The following is an 18,661-nucleotide window of genomic DNA, read 5'->3' on the forward strand; positions in this document are numbered from 1 at the left end:
AGCGACTGGTTTTAGTTAAAGTTCTGTTCTTCGGGAGGCGGACTGTGCCGTATGCTGAAACTACCCCGCAGACCAAGTGTGGTGAAGGGGTTTTTAAAAGTTATGCGGCCGGATTAAGTCCTGGACCGAAAATTGGACCGGGTACGCACGGAGAGATAAGTAAAAAGAGGTTTCGAGGAAGTGACTCTAATTACCAGAAGTGAGTTCAATGCAGACAATGGATGATGTCTCTCCGTGGGACGTGCGTCCGCCCCGGTCCACGAGTCGTGCTGTACTGGCGTGATGTCATGGCGCCCGGACGAGGCTCGGTGGCCCTCGCGCCAGGGTTGACCTCATTACGTTAGTTTCTAATGTGACACGTTAGTAAGAGATTTTAAGGGCGCTAAATTCCTACATTAATTATTAGGGCTGAATTAACATCACTCGTCCCCTCTACAAATTGGAGTTAGTATGTTTACGAATTATGTCCTTTAAATTATACGTCACACCAGCGACTGTTCGTCTCTTGCCGGACTGCTCTGGTGGGGGTTAATAACGAACACAAGGGGTTAATAATTATGTCACATGGTTAATTAACTGATCTCGGCAGAAGGCCGCCAGGGGGGCACTCACACACGTATCGACGTATTTACACGTGAGTGCCTGGGCACTCCTACATCGCACTTTCGTTAATCAACTTTTAATGTATACATAATATTGTTTAATATTCTGTGTTTGTTTTTGCAACGTGGTCGGTTGTAATGTCGGTCTGTTTATTAGGGGGCCGGGTTCTACCTTGGTTGCTGGTGGCTCGCCTGACTCGGGTGGGCCATGGCTAGGGGCGCGTTCCGTTAGCGGGGTTGAATACTGGCGGTTGCAGGTCGGGCTTTAGGGTGGCCTTCGGTCGGACGACGTCAGATTAACTTGATAATAAAAAATTTTAATTGTCAGTGATTTGTGATTGGATATTTGAAGTACAATCATTTATAATTAATGTAAATATTATTAATTATTAAAACTGTAATAAAACTTAATGGGGCTACTCTTACAAACCCAGTTATCCCCAATAGGTTGTAACAATATGTTAAAGTAGGGTAGTTTGCAAGCGTTTCTGCCATATATACATAATATTTATTTGCAGCATGATATACCATCATTATAAAGTTACATGGTTACAATTGCGATGGCATGCAAACAGCATAGGTACTGTTTCGATTTTCGCTGGACACGAATCTGATTAGTTTATTATGTCAAAAATTCAAAATTTTTTGAATCAATCCTATGTAAAAATATGTAATTGAAGCTCAAGTTATTTAACTTATCAAACAAACATGGCTGCAATAATGGAATATTTAAGATCATCATAATCCTCCATTATGTGACCGACTTTATTTGAAAGTATTTGAAGCGAAAATTCGACAAAGAAACAGTCTATTGAATCGCATAAAAAAAAATTAATTCTGTTTTTGTACAATTTCATTATTAATTTTTTTTCTTACTACATTAGAAAATGTTGATACCAGCGACTTTTCTGGCTCCTACATAATCAACCTACAAACAAAAGTTATTCTACATTGTAAAGACGAACCTTTATTTTACAGTATCTGTGGTGGGAGTCTGTAGGTTTTTTTTTTTTGGAATCTGTGTGTTCTGATATGTCATGCTAGGTTATTTGTTATAAACTATTTGTTTTGATGTCCGGTTTGAATAAACTTTAGATATTCGTTACATCAATTAAATTTTTTACTGATAACAGCTGGATTATATTTTGTTAGAATGTCGGAAAGTAAACAAGAAAATTCGGTCGTAACTGATGGCGAACCTAAGAAACAAGAAGAAGAATTTACAGATTTGGTAATAGACCTGCTTTTTATTTTAATTTCATGTGTACTTTGTTAGAAATCTAGTTTTTTATTTGTTTAAACAAACTGAGTGCAGGTAATTTTGCAGAGTAGCGACTTTTGGGAATTATGGCAAATAAAAACTAAGTTAAAGGTTATGTTAGGTTAGGTCAACTATTTTAATAATACTGTATGCAATGTGGCGATTGTCTGCAGAGCCTAGTGCCGTCTGTGATTTACCATATGATTGGCTAAAATGCCAGTCACATGACTACAGATCTGCAGGAGATCGACAGGGTTGCGTGCCCCATTTGCCCAGTCGCGTGAGGCAGATGGTGCATTTGTGGATTATGGCATTTTATTCCTTCAATATACCTATGACGTTAGTTATAAATGGTGTAGTTGCATGGAGGGAACCAGAGCTGGTGAAGTTCACCTTATATGGTCAGGCAGGTTAGACTGCACCATCTGCATCCGACGTAATAAGGAGTGTGATGAGTATGTACAAACTGTAAAATGTGTGGAAATAATTTTTTTAACAAAATTTTAATTTTTAGGTTTTTAAGTCATACCTATGTTATGGGCACTATTTTGTTGTATGTATTTGTTTTCTATTAATTTTCTTTGAAATGGAAAACAAATTACTCTCAAATAATAAATAAAGATGAGTAGGCATGAAAATATTATGTTTGGCCCAAATGAATTAATCTGTAAGTAAAATTATAAAGAAATGTGCCAAAAATTAAATCACTATGCATTTCCATTAATCTTGCATCTTGTCTAAAACTCTTGAGGAAAGCCAATCTATTGCGCTGCCCTCTATTAAATATTGTGTAAACCAGATGCATCGGACAGATGATGTGACACACTACTACAGAAAAGTATTGGGCGGTATGGTTGGACAGCATGGCCAAGCTGATCAGACCGATGTAGCAGGCCATTGTTTCTCTTCGTTTTAACCAGGAGCTACTTTCAACGTTTAACAAAAACTTCCATAAAATGTGTATAGTAATAATTAGCAACTGTTTATTTACAAGTTACAATCTATTCCCTCATTGGTTCACCAGCACCAGTTGGCAGCGACACTGCGGTTGGGTGGTACATCTACTTATTGTGCAAGGGGCTTGATGGTGGGGTATTGGGGAGTTTCTTGTAAATCTAAAACTGCTATTATTTTAGCATCTAGAATAAATAATTTCTTGTTTCTTGCAATGGGTTGTGGTATTCTTAGCAGTTTTTTAAGCTAATAAAATTTGTAAGCTTACACTGCCATCAGGACAAGTACAGTGTGGACCAAAACATCTATATGTTTCTTCCAGCTTGACATGGCATAAACCAGCAACCCAACCCAATTAATATTTTAGCTCTTCACATTTTCAACCTTTACATTATGTTTTCCACTGCACTTGTTGATGCATTATAACTGTAATACAAGTTTATCCCTTGAAATAACCTGGCCAAACAAAAATTAGAATATCACAATACAAATAAATTATGTCAGGTCTTGTGGAAATTTTTTCTTTCATATTCAACTTACAATCATAACTCATCATTGTATCACAAGTTTTTGTTTTTACACGCTTTATATTAGCTTCACCTGTATGTTTTTTTGTTTGTATGTTTGTAACCGACTCCTTTGGGTGTGATTTTGACCCACTTTAAACGGCCAGATTTCATTCAAACTTTGTAGATTTATCGAGGACCAATGAAAATACACTACGTAATTTGATAAGATTATTCCATTATTCAATTTGCAAGATAAGATTTTTGTCAATTTATATCATTTCACAATATTTAGTAGGCTTTGTTTATATCGCACCAAAGACAAACTGAAAGAAAATAGTTCGCACATTGTAAAGAAAACCATTTCGCTCATGTGCTAACTCTTTTCTTTCAGTTTGTCTTTGACACAATATAAACAAAGCCTACTAAATATTGTGACATTTAATTAAATGAAAAGTGAGAGTGGGTTATGATTATTTTAACTAAGCTTGTGAATCTATCAGAATTGCATAAAACACTTTTAAAAAATAACACACTTTAACGTGTGTAAAATGTTTAAACATATATTGATTTTAGATTTTTTTCCAATTTGGCAGTGATTGAAACAATAGCGTGCCAAACTTTGCCTCGTCGACGAAGGTGCGGGAGTTATTACACGCTTTATATTAGCATCACCTGTATGTTTGTTTGTATGTTTGGTACCGACTCCTTTGCACTCGATTTTGACCCACTTAAAACGGACAGAATTTTATCTAAACTCGTACACTTATCGAGGACCGTTGACAATACACTAATTTAATAAGTTTATCTCATTATCCTGATTAGGATCTACAGGATTAAATAATTTCCTCACCCAGCCTCTGTGTGAGAGCAAGTGAGACAACTGTGCAGTCGGCACATGCGTACCGTCTACCTACTTTCCAGCTCGAGCACTCGGGGTATTAGTATTATTCAATATTTCCTCGACAGTTGGTTTGTTGGTCGAGCGGATTAAGGTGCGGGTCTTCGGTGACGGCATCTTACGGATTCACCGGTCGTGGGTTCTAATCCTGTCAAATTTCTTTTTTTGTTTTCTTTTCAACAAATTTTGGGATTGGTGCTGTAAATCCAACTGTAATTCGTCTGGGACTTCGGCAATCCTTCTATTCAAAATAAAAAGTGAAAAATAAATATATTTTAAAAACACTAATATACACGCTTTTAAAGCACATCGAACTTAAAAGTAAAAAATGATTTTTAAAATAAGCTTAAAACAATAATGAATGAAAAAACTAATATTATTCTGAAAAAAATCATGGGGCGCTTTTTTCCAAATTTATCGTATTTCGAGCGCCCGATGGTAGAGCAGCTGACATGTCATTGGAAGGCTCTGGGTTCGAATCCCAGTCCGGGCTATCCAAATTTTTCTCACATATTCTATACACTCTCATTAAGAAGGTTCTTTCCTCATCCTTTCTCAATCCTTATCCTTCCCAAAATTCCTGTTACGTAAATGTGGAACACTTCACTGACTGTCAATACAGCTGTATACATTAATAATTTGGAAAATAATTACAGTTACTTATAGTTATCACGGAATTAATAGTAGATTAGAACAAATAACAGTTTAAAAAAATTAAAAAGCACACTTTTATAAATACTAAAAAGTAAAACTAAAAAGTAGAAAATAAATAATAGTTTAAAAAAACTAAAAAAACATGCTTTTATAGAAAATCCAACTAAAAAAATAGAAAATAAATTTTAATAAATTTTAATTAAAAATAGTGTAAAATAAAAAAAATGTATGTTATTTAATAAAAAGTGTGAGATGCTTTTTAAGATATTATCAAAATGATAATCCATCTACTCATATCTGTCAATAAAATAATTATAACTATTGACACCATGCACCCCACACTTTTTTTAAATAACATACATTTTTTTATTTTACACTATTTTTAATTAAAATTTATTAAAATTATTTTCTATTTTTTAGTTGGATTTTCTATAAAAGCATGTTTTTTAGTTTTTTAAAACTATTATTTATTCACAGGATATTTTGACATAATAAAATTAAAACAGCAAGTATCATATACCACAGGATCAGTGTATACCGGATCATGCCATCAGGATTAAGGGATAAACTTGGATACGTGATAGAGAGCTTGTACATTATTTTAAATGAAAACCTGGGAGAAGCAAGGAATGAAATGCTGCGGTTAGATGGATGTACACTCTGAAATCAGATTTCTTGCACTTCAAGAGGCAGATTGGCACAGATTTACAACTAGAAAAAATAATAATGGGTGCATGGATATCACATGTGTTAGATGTAAAACTTTACAGATACAAGAATGGAAGTGTACAAGTATGCAAGAATCCAAGTGTGCTATTTTGTAAACATGCCATGGAGCACCCACTTAGGAATTCTTCCCCTCCATCATCATGCACCCCCACTTCTGATAGTTGCTCTATTCTTTGCCCTCTTTAGTTTTACAGTTTCGAATTCGCCTCGTCTTGCTGTACCAACTGTAAAGATGTTTCACTTCAAAAAATAATTTAAAATGTGGTTTTGCAGGATAATTTAAGAAATACTAGCTGCAAATAGAAAACATAATTATATAAAAAAAATTTTTGTAAGTTTTGAGTAATGCCATTCTAGTGATCCAGGTGGTAAGAGTATCATTTTTTCCCTTTATGCTCGCAGTTGAAAAATATTGAATAATATGAAATAATGGAAGAAATTTGCTGGAGACAACATAAAAATTAACAGTGAGTCACTTGAACATCACATGTGAAAGGCACAACGAACCTTTGATGCACTTTTTAAGGCACAATGTCAACCATGCGCTCATGTTAAATTTGAATAGAGCTTGATTAGACTAGTATTTGTCCTTTGTAACTCTCTCATAATGATTAGAATTGTTTCCCTGTGTAAGTTAGGTAACGTCAATCACACGAAGGGCTATTTGGTAATGGTGATATTGATTTAGACTGTTACGCCTCTCCTTAGTGCGCTAATTGCTATTAAGTAATTTCTTAGAGAAACCTCTAAGATACAAAAATTTGGAAACATACTGGAAAGATAAACTTATAATAAAAAGCTATGTCAATAATACTTCAGAGGGGCACTAAGGAGGGTGAACAAGAATTTATTACTGCCCCTGTGGGCTTACAGATGGCGGAGAGGATCGTAAGGCTTATAAATGAGAAGTCGAGGTTTGGTTGGCGAGCTATTCGATTTATTCTGATTAAAAATTGATTTTCTATTTTATTTTGACAGTGCTTTCATAATTTTTGTATGGTTTGCATATTACAAATTTAAGATAACATTATTAAAAAAAGGTGAAAAACAATTGACAATCGGCCCGGGCCTCCACAGGGTTACTTATGAAGGTTAACATATAATTACACAAAATTGTTTCGTTGCTTTGGCTAGCACTTGAAATTATAAATTTATAGTTCTGAAATATGAAATAAAACAATAAAATAAAAAAAATAAAAAGTCTATAAACTGGCACGGGTGGTAGGTAGACTTGATATATGTTGGCGGTCAAGCATAGTGAGCCGCAGGCGACGAGAAGAGAGAGATAGCAAAATGACGAAGCCGTTTCACAGAGTGTTGTGAAACTGCTGGGCCAAAATCTTGATGTGGGATGTTCTAGGACGAACTGGGTTCCAGGGGTGTTCTTGAACCCGCCATTCGGTACAAATTACCTCGGATGCAGGCGTTAGGTAGGGTGGCAGAATTTGCCACCGGGATTGGTGGAAAATGGGTTGAACATAAAAAAACTCACCACTGCGGGGAGAATTCAGCTGCCTGGCTGCCGCCTCGTAGACTGACGCGGTAGCACACGGTTGGCTTTGGAAACCATGATGGATACGAAGAAAGTTGGAAGAAGAAGAAAAAAAAATTTAACTTGCTACTACTTAGGGCAGACTAAAAGCTAAAACTAGTAAATCAGCACTTGAGGCCTTAACTGTAGTAGACTACATTCCAAATGATTGATCGGCGATCTTCTAATTCTCGCGTAAGTCAGGAGAGTCGCTGACCGGAGACGTTCGCGGTTGGCTGCCCTAAAAAAAGTGACCTCGGGGCGCGGTTGGGGCGCTAAATTAAAAGGCCAAGTCTCCCTTGAAAGAGGGTGGGGGGGGGGGAGCCTTCGGTATTCATCGGCGCTCGTCGCCATAGACACTCGAAGTTGGCATCCTTGGCCAGCGCGCTCTGGACGGAGAAGTGGGGAACTCAAATCGCCCGGCGAGCGGTCAGGTCGAGGGTCGATTCAACTTGAACATTGTTCTTATGGGCATGACAGTGCTGCCCTCAGGTGGACAGCCAGGATGGTAGGGAAGGGTTAGTGTCTCTTGCTTCTGCTAGATGGATCGCGGATACGTCTTTTAGCAGTCCAGTACATCTTAATTCCTCTTGTCGCCGGCAGGGTGTGCAGACGAGAGTGTGAGAGCGGCTGTAGGTTATGACCTCCATGGACCAGAGAGGAGGGGGGGAGGTTATGACCGGTGACTGACCCGGCCTGGGTTCTGGACAAGGGGACAGGCGAGTGCGGGGGAAATTCTGCAAGGTTCGTGAGAACCGAGGTGACGAAACACCGCAACGTGTCTGCCGCACCGAGAATTTGACCAGGCTGGTTGTCCAAGCTTGCTGATTGCGAGACTTCGGGGAAGTCACCAGGGGCTGAATGTCTGCTTGCCCCCACGAGTCTGGTTACAAAATGGCTTCGTGTAACGAGACTTAGTTCATGACAGCAAGCGGGGGTTATGAGACCAGGGCGCTTCAAGCAGCACTCCAAGTCGCAACGTAGCATTGGCGAAGCTGTGAACCGGATGGTGTGGGGGGGGGGGGGGGGGGGGGAGAAAAAACCACGCTGAAAATGAATTGGCCCGGCCGTACACTGGGCTGAATAAAATGGTAGGCAGCAAAGAATTTAAATTAAAAAAATTTAAAGAAACTCAATTATTTTAAAATTAAAAAAAAAAGGGGTGCCTATAATGCACATGATTGGCACAAGACATTTAAAATGATAGTAATAATTTTTTTATTTAAATTATTTTTAAAAATGCTTTAGTATTACTTAATTTAAAAAAATAAGTATTATTGAGACCAATGTGTTAAAAGACTACTATACAGAGAGAAAATATATATTTGAGAAGATAAGAAACTAGTTTGGGGAGGATGTAGAGTTCAAATGGAATTTAATTTAGAATAGCAGAAGCATATAGTACCTGTGAATCAATCTAAAGGCATCCTGTGGGACTGGAAGTGTTACACAATGATTGCCTTTGCAATTAAAACACAGTAGTTTTCGGGCCTTTAGCCACATATAGTTCTTACAGATTTATGTTAAACTAGGCTCACATATTTTGGATTGTTAGATGCATTTGTTAGTATTTAGTGACAATATCATACTTTGGGGAGAAATTCTAAACTCCATGATTTATTTTATATGTTTTATCAGTTACCAAATTGATTTAAAACTTCAATGGAATTTTCTCATTACAAATTGTTAGGGAACTAGGGTGTAATTACCAGCAAATTTGCTGAAAATGTTTAAGGCAAGACTGAAAAGTGTTACTTGTTTCTGGTGTTATTGTTTGTGAATTATAAAAACTTAACTTGAAAAAATTAATATTTGTCATAGAACAGATGCATTTGGAGAGACTTATTTTCATGCAAATATTGTTTATAGTATTTATTAAGTACCTATATATTTTATTAATATATTTTGGTACTGTTTTTGTTGTGTGTTTTGAGGATAAGTTAACAATTCTGAAACATGTTATTCATCTAGTGTATTATCCAACCAGTATTTATTTAACAAATGCTATTGTACCTATATTTGTTTCAGTCTGAAGAAGACAAGCTGATACAGGAGGAATTGAACATGCTAGTGGAGAGATTAGTTGTAAGTTCCAGGTTTGATTTTTATTATTTATGGAAAAATTAAGCCTGTAAAATACATTACTCGTAGTTGAACATTTCTGATGTTTAAATGCTGGTCCTACAGGCAAAATGGCAGACTTATTGCTTCCAAACTTCCAGGGTCCATCTTACTGTTGGGACAAACCATAGACTAAATATTGATATAGACATGTGCCCAAGACATTCTGCAACAAATTACCACTTTACATTTAGTAGTATTGCCAAAAATGTGTTTTTGTTTAATTATCATTTGTTAACAAACACACAAGGGTTGTAGACATCAGATGATATTGACAAAGTTCTAAGGGCAAAAAGTAAGCCAATGTTATCCTCTTGCATAGAATACAAAAAATTATCTTTATCATATATTTATTATATGGCACAAAAACATGTACTGGTTCATGTCAAATCAACTCACTTTTAATAAAAATTTACCTCACCATCTCAGATTTTGATGAAATTTTGCACAGATGTTACATCCATACAGACTAACAAAAGTATAAAATTTTAGAATGATGTATCCATCTGTTTTGAAAATATTGCTTTGTAAATTTTCGAAAAAAAAAAAAACACTCAAAATCGTACAACAGGCATATTTTAAAATTACCATAACTCTTCTCCAAATTAAGTTAGAAAAGTGAGACAGGTGTCATTTTGCAGCATTTGGTATTACCTTTCATGTGATATGTAACACAATAATGTCTAGAAAAAAAATAATTTTCAAAATAATTTTTAAAATTTAAATTTAAAATTTTGGTAAAATATGGGTTCATAGTAAAATTAATTGGTAATTGTAACCATATTTATACTTTACTTTAACCAATTATGTTATTTAACCATTTTTATAATTATAATAAGTTATGTTGAAAGTATAAACACATAAAATTGATTAAAAATCACTAATAATACAATTGTAATTAATTATAGTGCTTTACTTTGCTTGTCTCTGATACAGGATTTCAGAGATTAGTTCAGACAAGCATCCAGCTACTGGGGATTCCCCTCAATTTGCTTTGGGATTTCCCTAGCTTTGGGATTCCCCTTACTTTGGGATTCTCCTTGCATTGCCTTGGGATTCCCTTAGCTCTGTGATACCCTTGCTTTGCCCTGGGATTCCCCTAGCTCTTTCAGAGTACTGTACAGTATTGGTTTCAGCTAGTTTATGCTAGGAGTCTGTATTGTTCTGATGTAGTATCAAAGTTGTTAGTACAAGTATCAGTGCTAACGCCTATATAAAAAGTGACCATTTGATTTATATTATTAGTGGAGTTTATGCATTCTGAATTGAGAATCTTGATATTTATTTTTAAAAAGGTAATGTGTTCATCATGATAGTGATTGAAACCCTACGAAAAGGTGGACAGTTTACAGTAAGAAATGGCCCTCAGTGAATAATTTTTGAAGTTACAGTGTTTTAATCCATTAAATAAAAGCAATCACAACATTAGGGAAAAAAGAAAATTAAGGAATGTTATTAGTTGGATGTGCAGTTTATTTTCTGGATTGCCAAAGGGAGCAAAAATGTGTGATAGCTGTAGAATATAAATTACATTATTACAAACTGCTGCTGCTGCTTCTTCTTCTACTCACCAGGATAACGAATCAAGTTCAGATTCTGATAAAGATCCCAGTTTTTCTGCATCCTCAGAGGTGATTGGTTCATTAAATATTTTACTACAAGGGCGAGGAGAATCTCTTATTAATAGGAAAAAATTCAAATCAAAAAGTTATGCAACCAGAAAAATAAAAACAATTATTGACTCCACAATCAAAAGGAAACTTTTTGAGTTGCCAGATAATTTCTCTGAGGATGATGGTGAAGATTTAGAGGAATCAGTTTTGCAAAACCTCAAAGCCAATTTCTTGAGTTCTACTAGTAGGAGCAAGAAGTTAATGATATTAACCTGTTTACTTGTTAGAAAAATAATGCGAGAGTTTGATGCGTCAAACTACATGGTACGACAATCAAAAAAACCCTTGGCTGAAAAAGGAATGTTAGAAAGTCCTAACCCCAAACCAGGCAAACACCTCTCAGAAGATGTAGTTGAAGCTGTCCATTTATTTTATGAAAATCATGAAGTCAGTAGAGCGATGCCTGTTGTTAAAGACTGCATAACAGTCACTGAACCTAATAAAAATAAATAAAAAATATCTAAAAGACTTACTTTGTGCAATCTGAAAGAGGGATACACTTTATTCAAGGAGAAATTTCCAAATACATATTAAAATAGGTTTTTCAAAATTTGCGGAGCTCCGTCCAAAGCATTGTATTTTAGCGGGTTCTAGTGGGACACATGAAGTGTGTGTATGTACAATCCATCAAAATGTCAAATTGATGATTGAAAATGCCAGATTATGTGATTTAACAAATGGAGAATTCAAAACCTACAAACATTGCCTACCAAAAATGGTATGCAATCCACCAACAATAGATTGCAATATTGGACATTGTACATATTGTCCTGGTACTGCAGCAATACGGACCGTCCTTGAGAAGTCATTTGAAGTCATTTGAAGAGCACCTGATACGAAAGATCACATTTCGGCAGTGGATTTCAGTTGACCGTTGCAATTTAGAGACACTGCAGAAATCATCAGCAGATTTCATAGATTTACTCTGTGGCAAGCTGTCACACTTAGTCCGCCACGAATTTATTGCAAAACAACAGACCTCTTTCATGAATCACTTAAAGGAAAATTTAAAAGAATCTGAATTTGCCATCATACTCCACTTTTCAGAAAATTACAGTATGGTTGTACAAGATGAAGCCCAGACTTACCACTGGACTAAGGGACATGCCACAGTTCACCCGTTTGTGATATATTATAAAGGAGATAAAATAATTGAACATTTGAACTACGTTGTAATTTCTGACTGCCTAGAGCACAATATAGTTGCTGTTTACACATTTCAAAGAAATTTGGTTGCTCTTTTAATTAAAAAATTTAAAAACGTTCCTCATAAGTTCTTTTACTTTTCAGATGGGTCTGCTGCCCAATATAAAAATAAGAAAAATTTCATAAATTTGTTTTCTCACAAGCAAGACTTCAACATATCAGCTGAATGGCATTTTTCAGCCACAGCTCACGGTAAAGGGCCTTGCGATGGAGTTGGAGGTACGGTTAAGAGATTAGCAGCAAAAGCTAGCTTGCAACGGCCCTATGAAAACCAGATCTTTACCACTTTCCAGCTTTATGAATGGGCAGTAGAAAATATTTCTGGTATTAATTTCACTTTCACTACACAAGAGGATTACATAGAGTCAGAAATATTTTTAAAAGATTGTTTCAATCAGGCAATTACCATCCAAGGAACTCAGCAATATCATGTATTTATACCTGTTAACTCAAGCACATCAAAAATTACCGTGAAAATATTTTCTGGAGCTACACATTCATCACAAGTAACTGTTACAAGATCACTACACAAACCGCAAATAGGAGACGTAAAGGGCTATACTGCAGTTGTATATCACAAGAACTGGTGGCTAGCTTATGTTATGGAGAAAAATGAAGAAATTGATGAAGTGAAAGTAACATTTCTCCACCCTGCTGGACCATCACCATCCTTTTCTTATCCAGGGAAACCAGATGTATTATGGATTCCTCTCACATATGTGTTATGTACAGTAAATCTGTGACACCAACTGGAAGAATTCATGTGCTATCTGAAAATGACACTTTAAAAACCAATGAGGAATTTTTCAAGTACTTTAATTTAAAATTGCAGTCAAACATGTGAGTACTAATTTCCTTTCTTCAATTTATTTCTCATTTTAAATTATTGTGCAGGGGAATCTTGCATTTATTGTACTTCAGCATAAAGTATTTCTCATTTTAAATTAAATTCCCTGTAAAATTTAATTAAAAAATTGTTCAATTTATGATACTTTCAGTGTACAGAATATAATTATCTGATTTTTTTTGTGTATTTTACAACAAGATTTTACTGTATTCTGTTATGCTTTCCTTTGCTGCCAAGATTTAACCTGAGGTTTGACAAAAAGGGCCTTTGTTTTCAATTAATTTTACTATGAACCCATTAACTCTCCACTTTGAAACTTTGTAGACAATTTAATATTTGTTCAAAACATTTTATAGAATATTTGAAAAAAAATTAAAAATGCACTTTTTCCAAAATTTTAAATTTAAATTTTAAAAATTATATTGAAAATTATGATTTTTTCTAGACATTATTTATTGTGTTACATATCACATGAAAAGCCATACCAAATGCTGCAAAATGACACCTGTCTGACCTTTATAACTTAAATTGGAGAAGAGTTATGGTAATTTTAAAATATGCCTATCGTGCGATTTTTAGTGTTTTTTCGAAAATTTACAAAGCAATATTTTCAAAACGGATGGATACCTATATCATTCTAAAATTTTATATTTTTGTTAGTCTGTATGGAGGTAACATCTGTGCAAAATTTCATCAAAACCTGAGATGGTGAGGTAAAATGGGTGTGTTGATTTGACATGGAATGACCCTACTGTCCACAGCTAAATAGATGACTATGTTTTGTAAAACTTTTAAAATACTTTATGCTACACTCATTAAAATTATTAACATCAGTAGCTCTGTAGAACCATGTTTTTGCTATTTTAAAATGTACTAATAAAAAACAAGAATGCTAGGTATTGTTCAAGGATGTATCCAGCTTAAAACTGAAAAGGTATTTGAGGCAGGGGAAACATTTTTCTGGATCAAACCTCTTTCATGGGGGAGTAGGGTCCATTGTGCCGTAACAGAAAAACAGTTTTATTAAAATAAGTCAATTTTTGAACATGTTAATTTATCTTAAATTTATGGTTTTTTTCTGTTATTTTTTCTTCACTTTGGGGGGGGGAAGGGGGGGGATGGTTTGGCTCCCACCCCTCTTGCACACCTACCCCTTGGATATGCCCTTTGTTGGTATACTTGTCGTTGGACAAACCTTGATGACTTTGCAATCATAATCTGTTTTTTTTTTTACATCATGTAAATTTATTACTATTGGGATTGTAACTTCATCTGGATGTTAAATTATACCATTTAAGAAAAAAATTATGCTCTGAGGTGATATCAAATGTACCTATTATTGTTACGTATTTATTTTTATATTCGTAGCACATGTGTCAGGAAATTTGAATGTTCAGATGCTAAGGCATGTACTTACCTTCACCAACCATCAACTGTTATGTGCATAATATTTTTAAGTTCATTCCATACATCAGCTCCATTAGAAGTGAAATTTAACTTAAGAATCTGCAGGCATGGATAGGTCTTGGGTATCTTAGTAAAATGATGGTATCAATGTTATAAAATATTTATTGTTTGAAACCCTTCTAAAATTTTCCCACTTATGAAATTGTTTTGCTTAGTAAGATTTAGTATTGTTCACTTTTCTCATAAATATTATACAACTGAACCTTTTTTAAGAAGTTTTACTTAAATAGTAAGTTTAAATATTAGATTTTTATCTGCTAGTAATCATCGCTCAAAGTGTGTTTTTATGTTTGGAAATGTTTATTTGAATTTTTTAGCTCTCTCTAATTATCTTATTTTATGCGCACATGTACACATGTGTTTTTGTTCCCTATATTGTTTTGAAGTTATCCAAAGATCAGCGTTGAAGGGGAGCCAACTTAATGAAGTTCTACTGCGGTGATGGCCGACCAGCGACCCGTGGGCCACGCCCAGCCCGCAACATCATTTTGCATGGCCCGTTTAAACAATTTTTTATCTGCTGTTTGTTAACAGTCTTTATTTGCATTTATGTAGAATAAAGTAGTCGGCTGACAGCATTTTGAAACCAGATCATTCTTATAGAAATACTCATAAATATTAATTTTATGTAATCAATATATTATCAAATAATTGTGTTTTTGTGATACTAATTTTATGTCTGGTAAAAAGGCACTTTAATTCATAGGTGACTGGTTGTAGAAAGGCACTATTGTCTGGCCCTGAGATCAGTAGCGGAAGTGACGTCTGGCCCTCTGAAAGAGTGAGTGTGGCCATTACTGACGTATGAACCGGTGAGAGAGAGTGGACTACGGTCGCGCCTGACACCCTCGTTGCAGGAAGACAACGAGGAGCTGTACCTGCCGTCGCTGGAGAGCCTCCGCAGCCTGATCCGGGCGTCCACCACCTCCATGACGAGCGTGCCCAAGCCGCTCAAGTTCATGCGCCCGCACTACGCCACCATGAAGACGGTCTACGAGAAGATCAAGGAGCCCCGTACCAAGGAGTTCTGTGCGGACGTCATCTCCGTGCTGGCCATGACCATGAGCGACGAGCGGGACTGCCTCAAGTACCGGCTGCTGGGGTCGCAGTGCGAGATAGGTGACTGGGGTCACGAGTACGTCAGGTGAGTCTTCGCCTTTCCCCCCCTCCCATCCACGATCCCAATGAATCTGCATTCATTTGATTTAACGTCAGTTTGCTATACAGCTTCTGTACTACACTATATGACATAAGTGTCCCGCCAACCTGGGCACACATACTGTTTGCAGAACGTCTGAAAAACTACCCGATTTGAAATCCATGTGGGGTCTGTTTAAAAAAAAATTTAAGAATACGCTAAGGTCGGATGAGTAGTATTGTTTTCGTATTCAGTTTTTAAATTGTATGTTTATAAGAGTGAAAATGACCAAAATGTGTGTTTTCAGAATTTAGGGATGAAACACCTGGTACAGATTATTTTATAATACTCAAGGGACTTGCATTAAACCTTTATCTTGGTTTCTCTATCACATAATGGCATGGTTACCACTGAAATATCATAGTTGCCCTAGTTTTCCTGGATTGATTTAGGAAAACCATAGGAAACCTAAATCAAAATGGCTAGACCGAGATTTGAACCCGGACCCTCTGAAATGTGCGTCTACTGTCTTGCAATTGTCCAATCTTGGTTCTTTTTAAAGGTCTCCTTTTGAATGATGTACTTTTTAATAATGCTGTCAGATTTCTGCAGTTTAACTGATGTAATTTTTGTCTTGCAGGCATCTGTCGGGCGAAATAGCAGCGGAATGGACAGAGCTGATCTCCACAGATTCACAATTACAGTCCAAGTTGCTAGATCTCGTGAGTAAGATCGTTCCGTTCAACCTCGCCCACAATGCCGAGGCAGAAGCGTGTGATTTGGCCGTGGAGATCGATCACCTCGAGCTGCTCGAGCAGTTTGTGGACGAGAGCACTTACCCAAGAGTATGTCTGTATCTTACAAGGTAAACTGTTAAAAACATTTAATTTTGACATTCTTTGAGTTTGGTCTTCTCTGCAGTAAATCTTTGTTATAATTCTCCTGGTTAAAATTTGTCTGATCTTCTTGTCACATGTTTATTTATTTTCCTTGCGACTAGAAAGAATAAATAAATAGCCTGTGGATTAGCCTACATTTTATATATTGCTATTTATGTACTGGTTATAATGTAATCAGATCAGACTTAAATAGTATATTATGCATTTTTTTTATGGTGATTTGTCAGATGACAACGTGCAGGATATTTAATTCAGAAAAACATAGTTTTTTTTTTAAAAACTAACATAATATTCAACAAAAACTTGTAAATTGAATATGATATGCCTAATTCTGGAGTTTGTCAATGATTGGTTGGTTGGTGTGGTGACTGATTTGAATCCCTAGCCATCGCCACTGGGAGAAGACTATGGCGTGATAAGGCATACTAGGTTTGATGATACCATAGTGGTTTGTCATTGCTTTCCCTAGTGTGGAGACAAAGGGACAAAACAACACCTGAACCCAAGAAGTAAATTTTTTATATGTAAAAAATCCCAGACCTGGCCAGGAATTGAACTTAGGACCAGAATTTCTAACCATTGAGCTAAAAGTTCGGACATTGTGGGGTTTAGGTGATATTAATTTTAATTTGATGAAAATCCACACACAGTTTCCCACCTGAGACAGGGTCTTCATGGAATGAATGGTGACAACACTCAAAGGTGCCGGCTGCTCTACCCGAGTGACAGACTTGTCGTTCCGACTTGCCTGAAGAATGTGTGAAGTGAGATGATATGGGATATGGAGCTGCGACGGAGTGAGTTGTGGGCTAAACTGAAGTGGCTGAGTAAACCAATAACCACAGCAACATCCACCATGTTTCCCACTTGCAAAAAATCTGGGTTTCACCCCATCGGGAATTTAACCCGGATCAACATGCTGGGTGGGGGGGGGGGGGGGGGGGGTGAATGATCTGACCACTCAACCACTGTGCCTCCTGATGTTGATATACAATAGTCCTGATCAACCAAGTTAATGTGGACTGCTGTATCCTTTGATATAAGCAAAATCTCTGATAACACGGATGTAATAAGAAAATCAACTTGGTTTTTAGCTATCCCAGTACTATCATTTTTCGAGGTGATGTTTTACCAGTATTTCTTCAGTGTGTATTCTTTCACATCACTCGATGATTTGTCCAACCGGTGAATGCCATCTTTAAGGATACTTTTCTTTCTGCTTTTGACAACATTCACATCATTATCTAGGTCTTCAAGTAAATGTTTCAACAGTGTTCTGAATGGCTCGGATGATACGGAACCTCTGCTAGACAAAACTCTTTTGATTGAGACACTACATTAGTATTGTGTCTAAAATTGATTTCCTATTCCTAGTTTTTAAAGTTTTTTGTTAATTTTTCATAGGTTAATTTTTTTTCAAGTGTTTTACATTGCATGTTTGTTCAGTGTACTTTGCTTGCCAGCATCGTGAACCTTTTTGCAAGCACCTCAGATCGGTCAGTTGAGAGCGCGTGGCAGTGTGCGGTGTTGTTGCTGTCGGGTTGGCAGTTGTGTGCCGTACGTGCCGGACCCGGAGAACATCATGCTGCTGCACGCGGCAATGGCTATCTTCAAGCGCTTCAAGCAGTTCCCTCAGGCGCTGCGCGTCGCCATGCAGATGAACTCCATGCAGTTCATCGAGGAGATATTCAATTCCTGCGAGGACTTGTGAGTCTCCACCACTCCTTCTAGAACTGTGTGACTATTCAAAACTTCAAATAGCAAAACAACATTTTTTTTTATTTGTTAGGTGTCTTTGAATTAATCCTTCTTTTTTTTTAAATTTAAATATAATTTCAATTCGAATATCAAATTATTAATGAATATAAAATTTTTTATCATGTATAATTCTGACAGACAGTAAACTTTTTTCTTAAAATTCCGCATGAGTCCAACAAATATGAATGTAAAAATATGCAAAAATACAGTAAAATTAATAAAAATAGAAGAAAAAACATGGCAATTCATTTTCTTAAACCAGTAATATTTTAATTTAGAAAATTGTTTGGTTGATTCAACTGATTACTGTGAAACCCCATTAATAAATACCCTGTTAATGCAAAACTCTCGTCACAGTCCCTAAAAATTACATAGGAATTATAGTGCTAGTTAATTTGTTTCATACAAAAGTAT

General features: G+C 36.0%; 1 protein-coding gene across 1 annotated transcript in view; it reads left to right on the forward strand.

Annotated features, from left to right (window-relative positions):
• Positions 1-1,548: 1,548 nt before the first annotated feature.
• LOC134542609 (26S proteasome non-ATPase regulatory subunit 2) overlaps positions 1,549-18,661 on the forward strand; it is an 85,421-nt gene continuing 68,308 nt past the window's right edge. Inside the window, exons 1-5 of the mRNA XM_063386991.1 lie at positions 1,549-1,833; positions 9,167-9,223; positions 15,310-15,596; positions 16,231-16,455; positions 18,038-18,196. Coding sequence (XP_063243061.1) covers positions 1,756-1,833; positions 9,167-9,223; positions 15,310-15,596; positions 16,231-16,455; positions 18,038-18,196 — 806 coding nt within the window. The 5' untranslated portion in view covers positions 1,549-1,755. The remainder of the gene's footprint in view (positions 1,834-9,166; positions 9,224-15,309; positions 15,597-16,230; positions 16,456-18,037; positions 18,197-18,661) is intronic.

This window comes from Bacillus rossius, chromosome 1 (assembly GCF_032445375.1).
Source record: "Bacillus rossius redtenbacheri isolate Brsri chromosome 1, Brsri_v3, whole genome shotgun sequence".
NCBI classification, from domain to species: Eukaryota; Metazoa; Arthropoda; class Insecta; order Phasmatodea; family Bacillidae; genus Bacillus; species Bacillus rossius.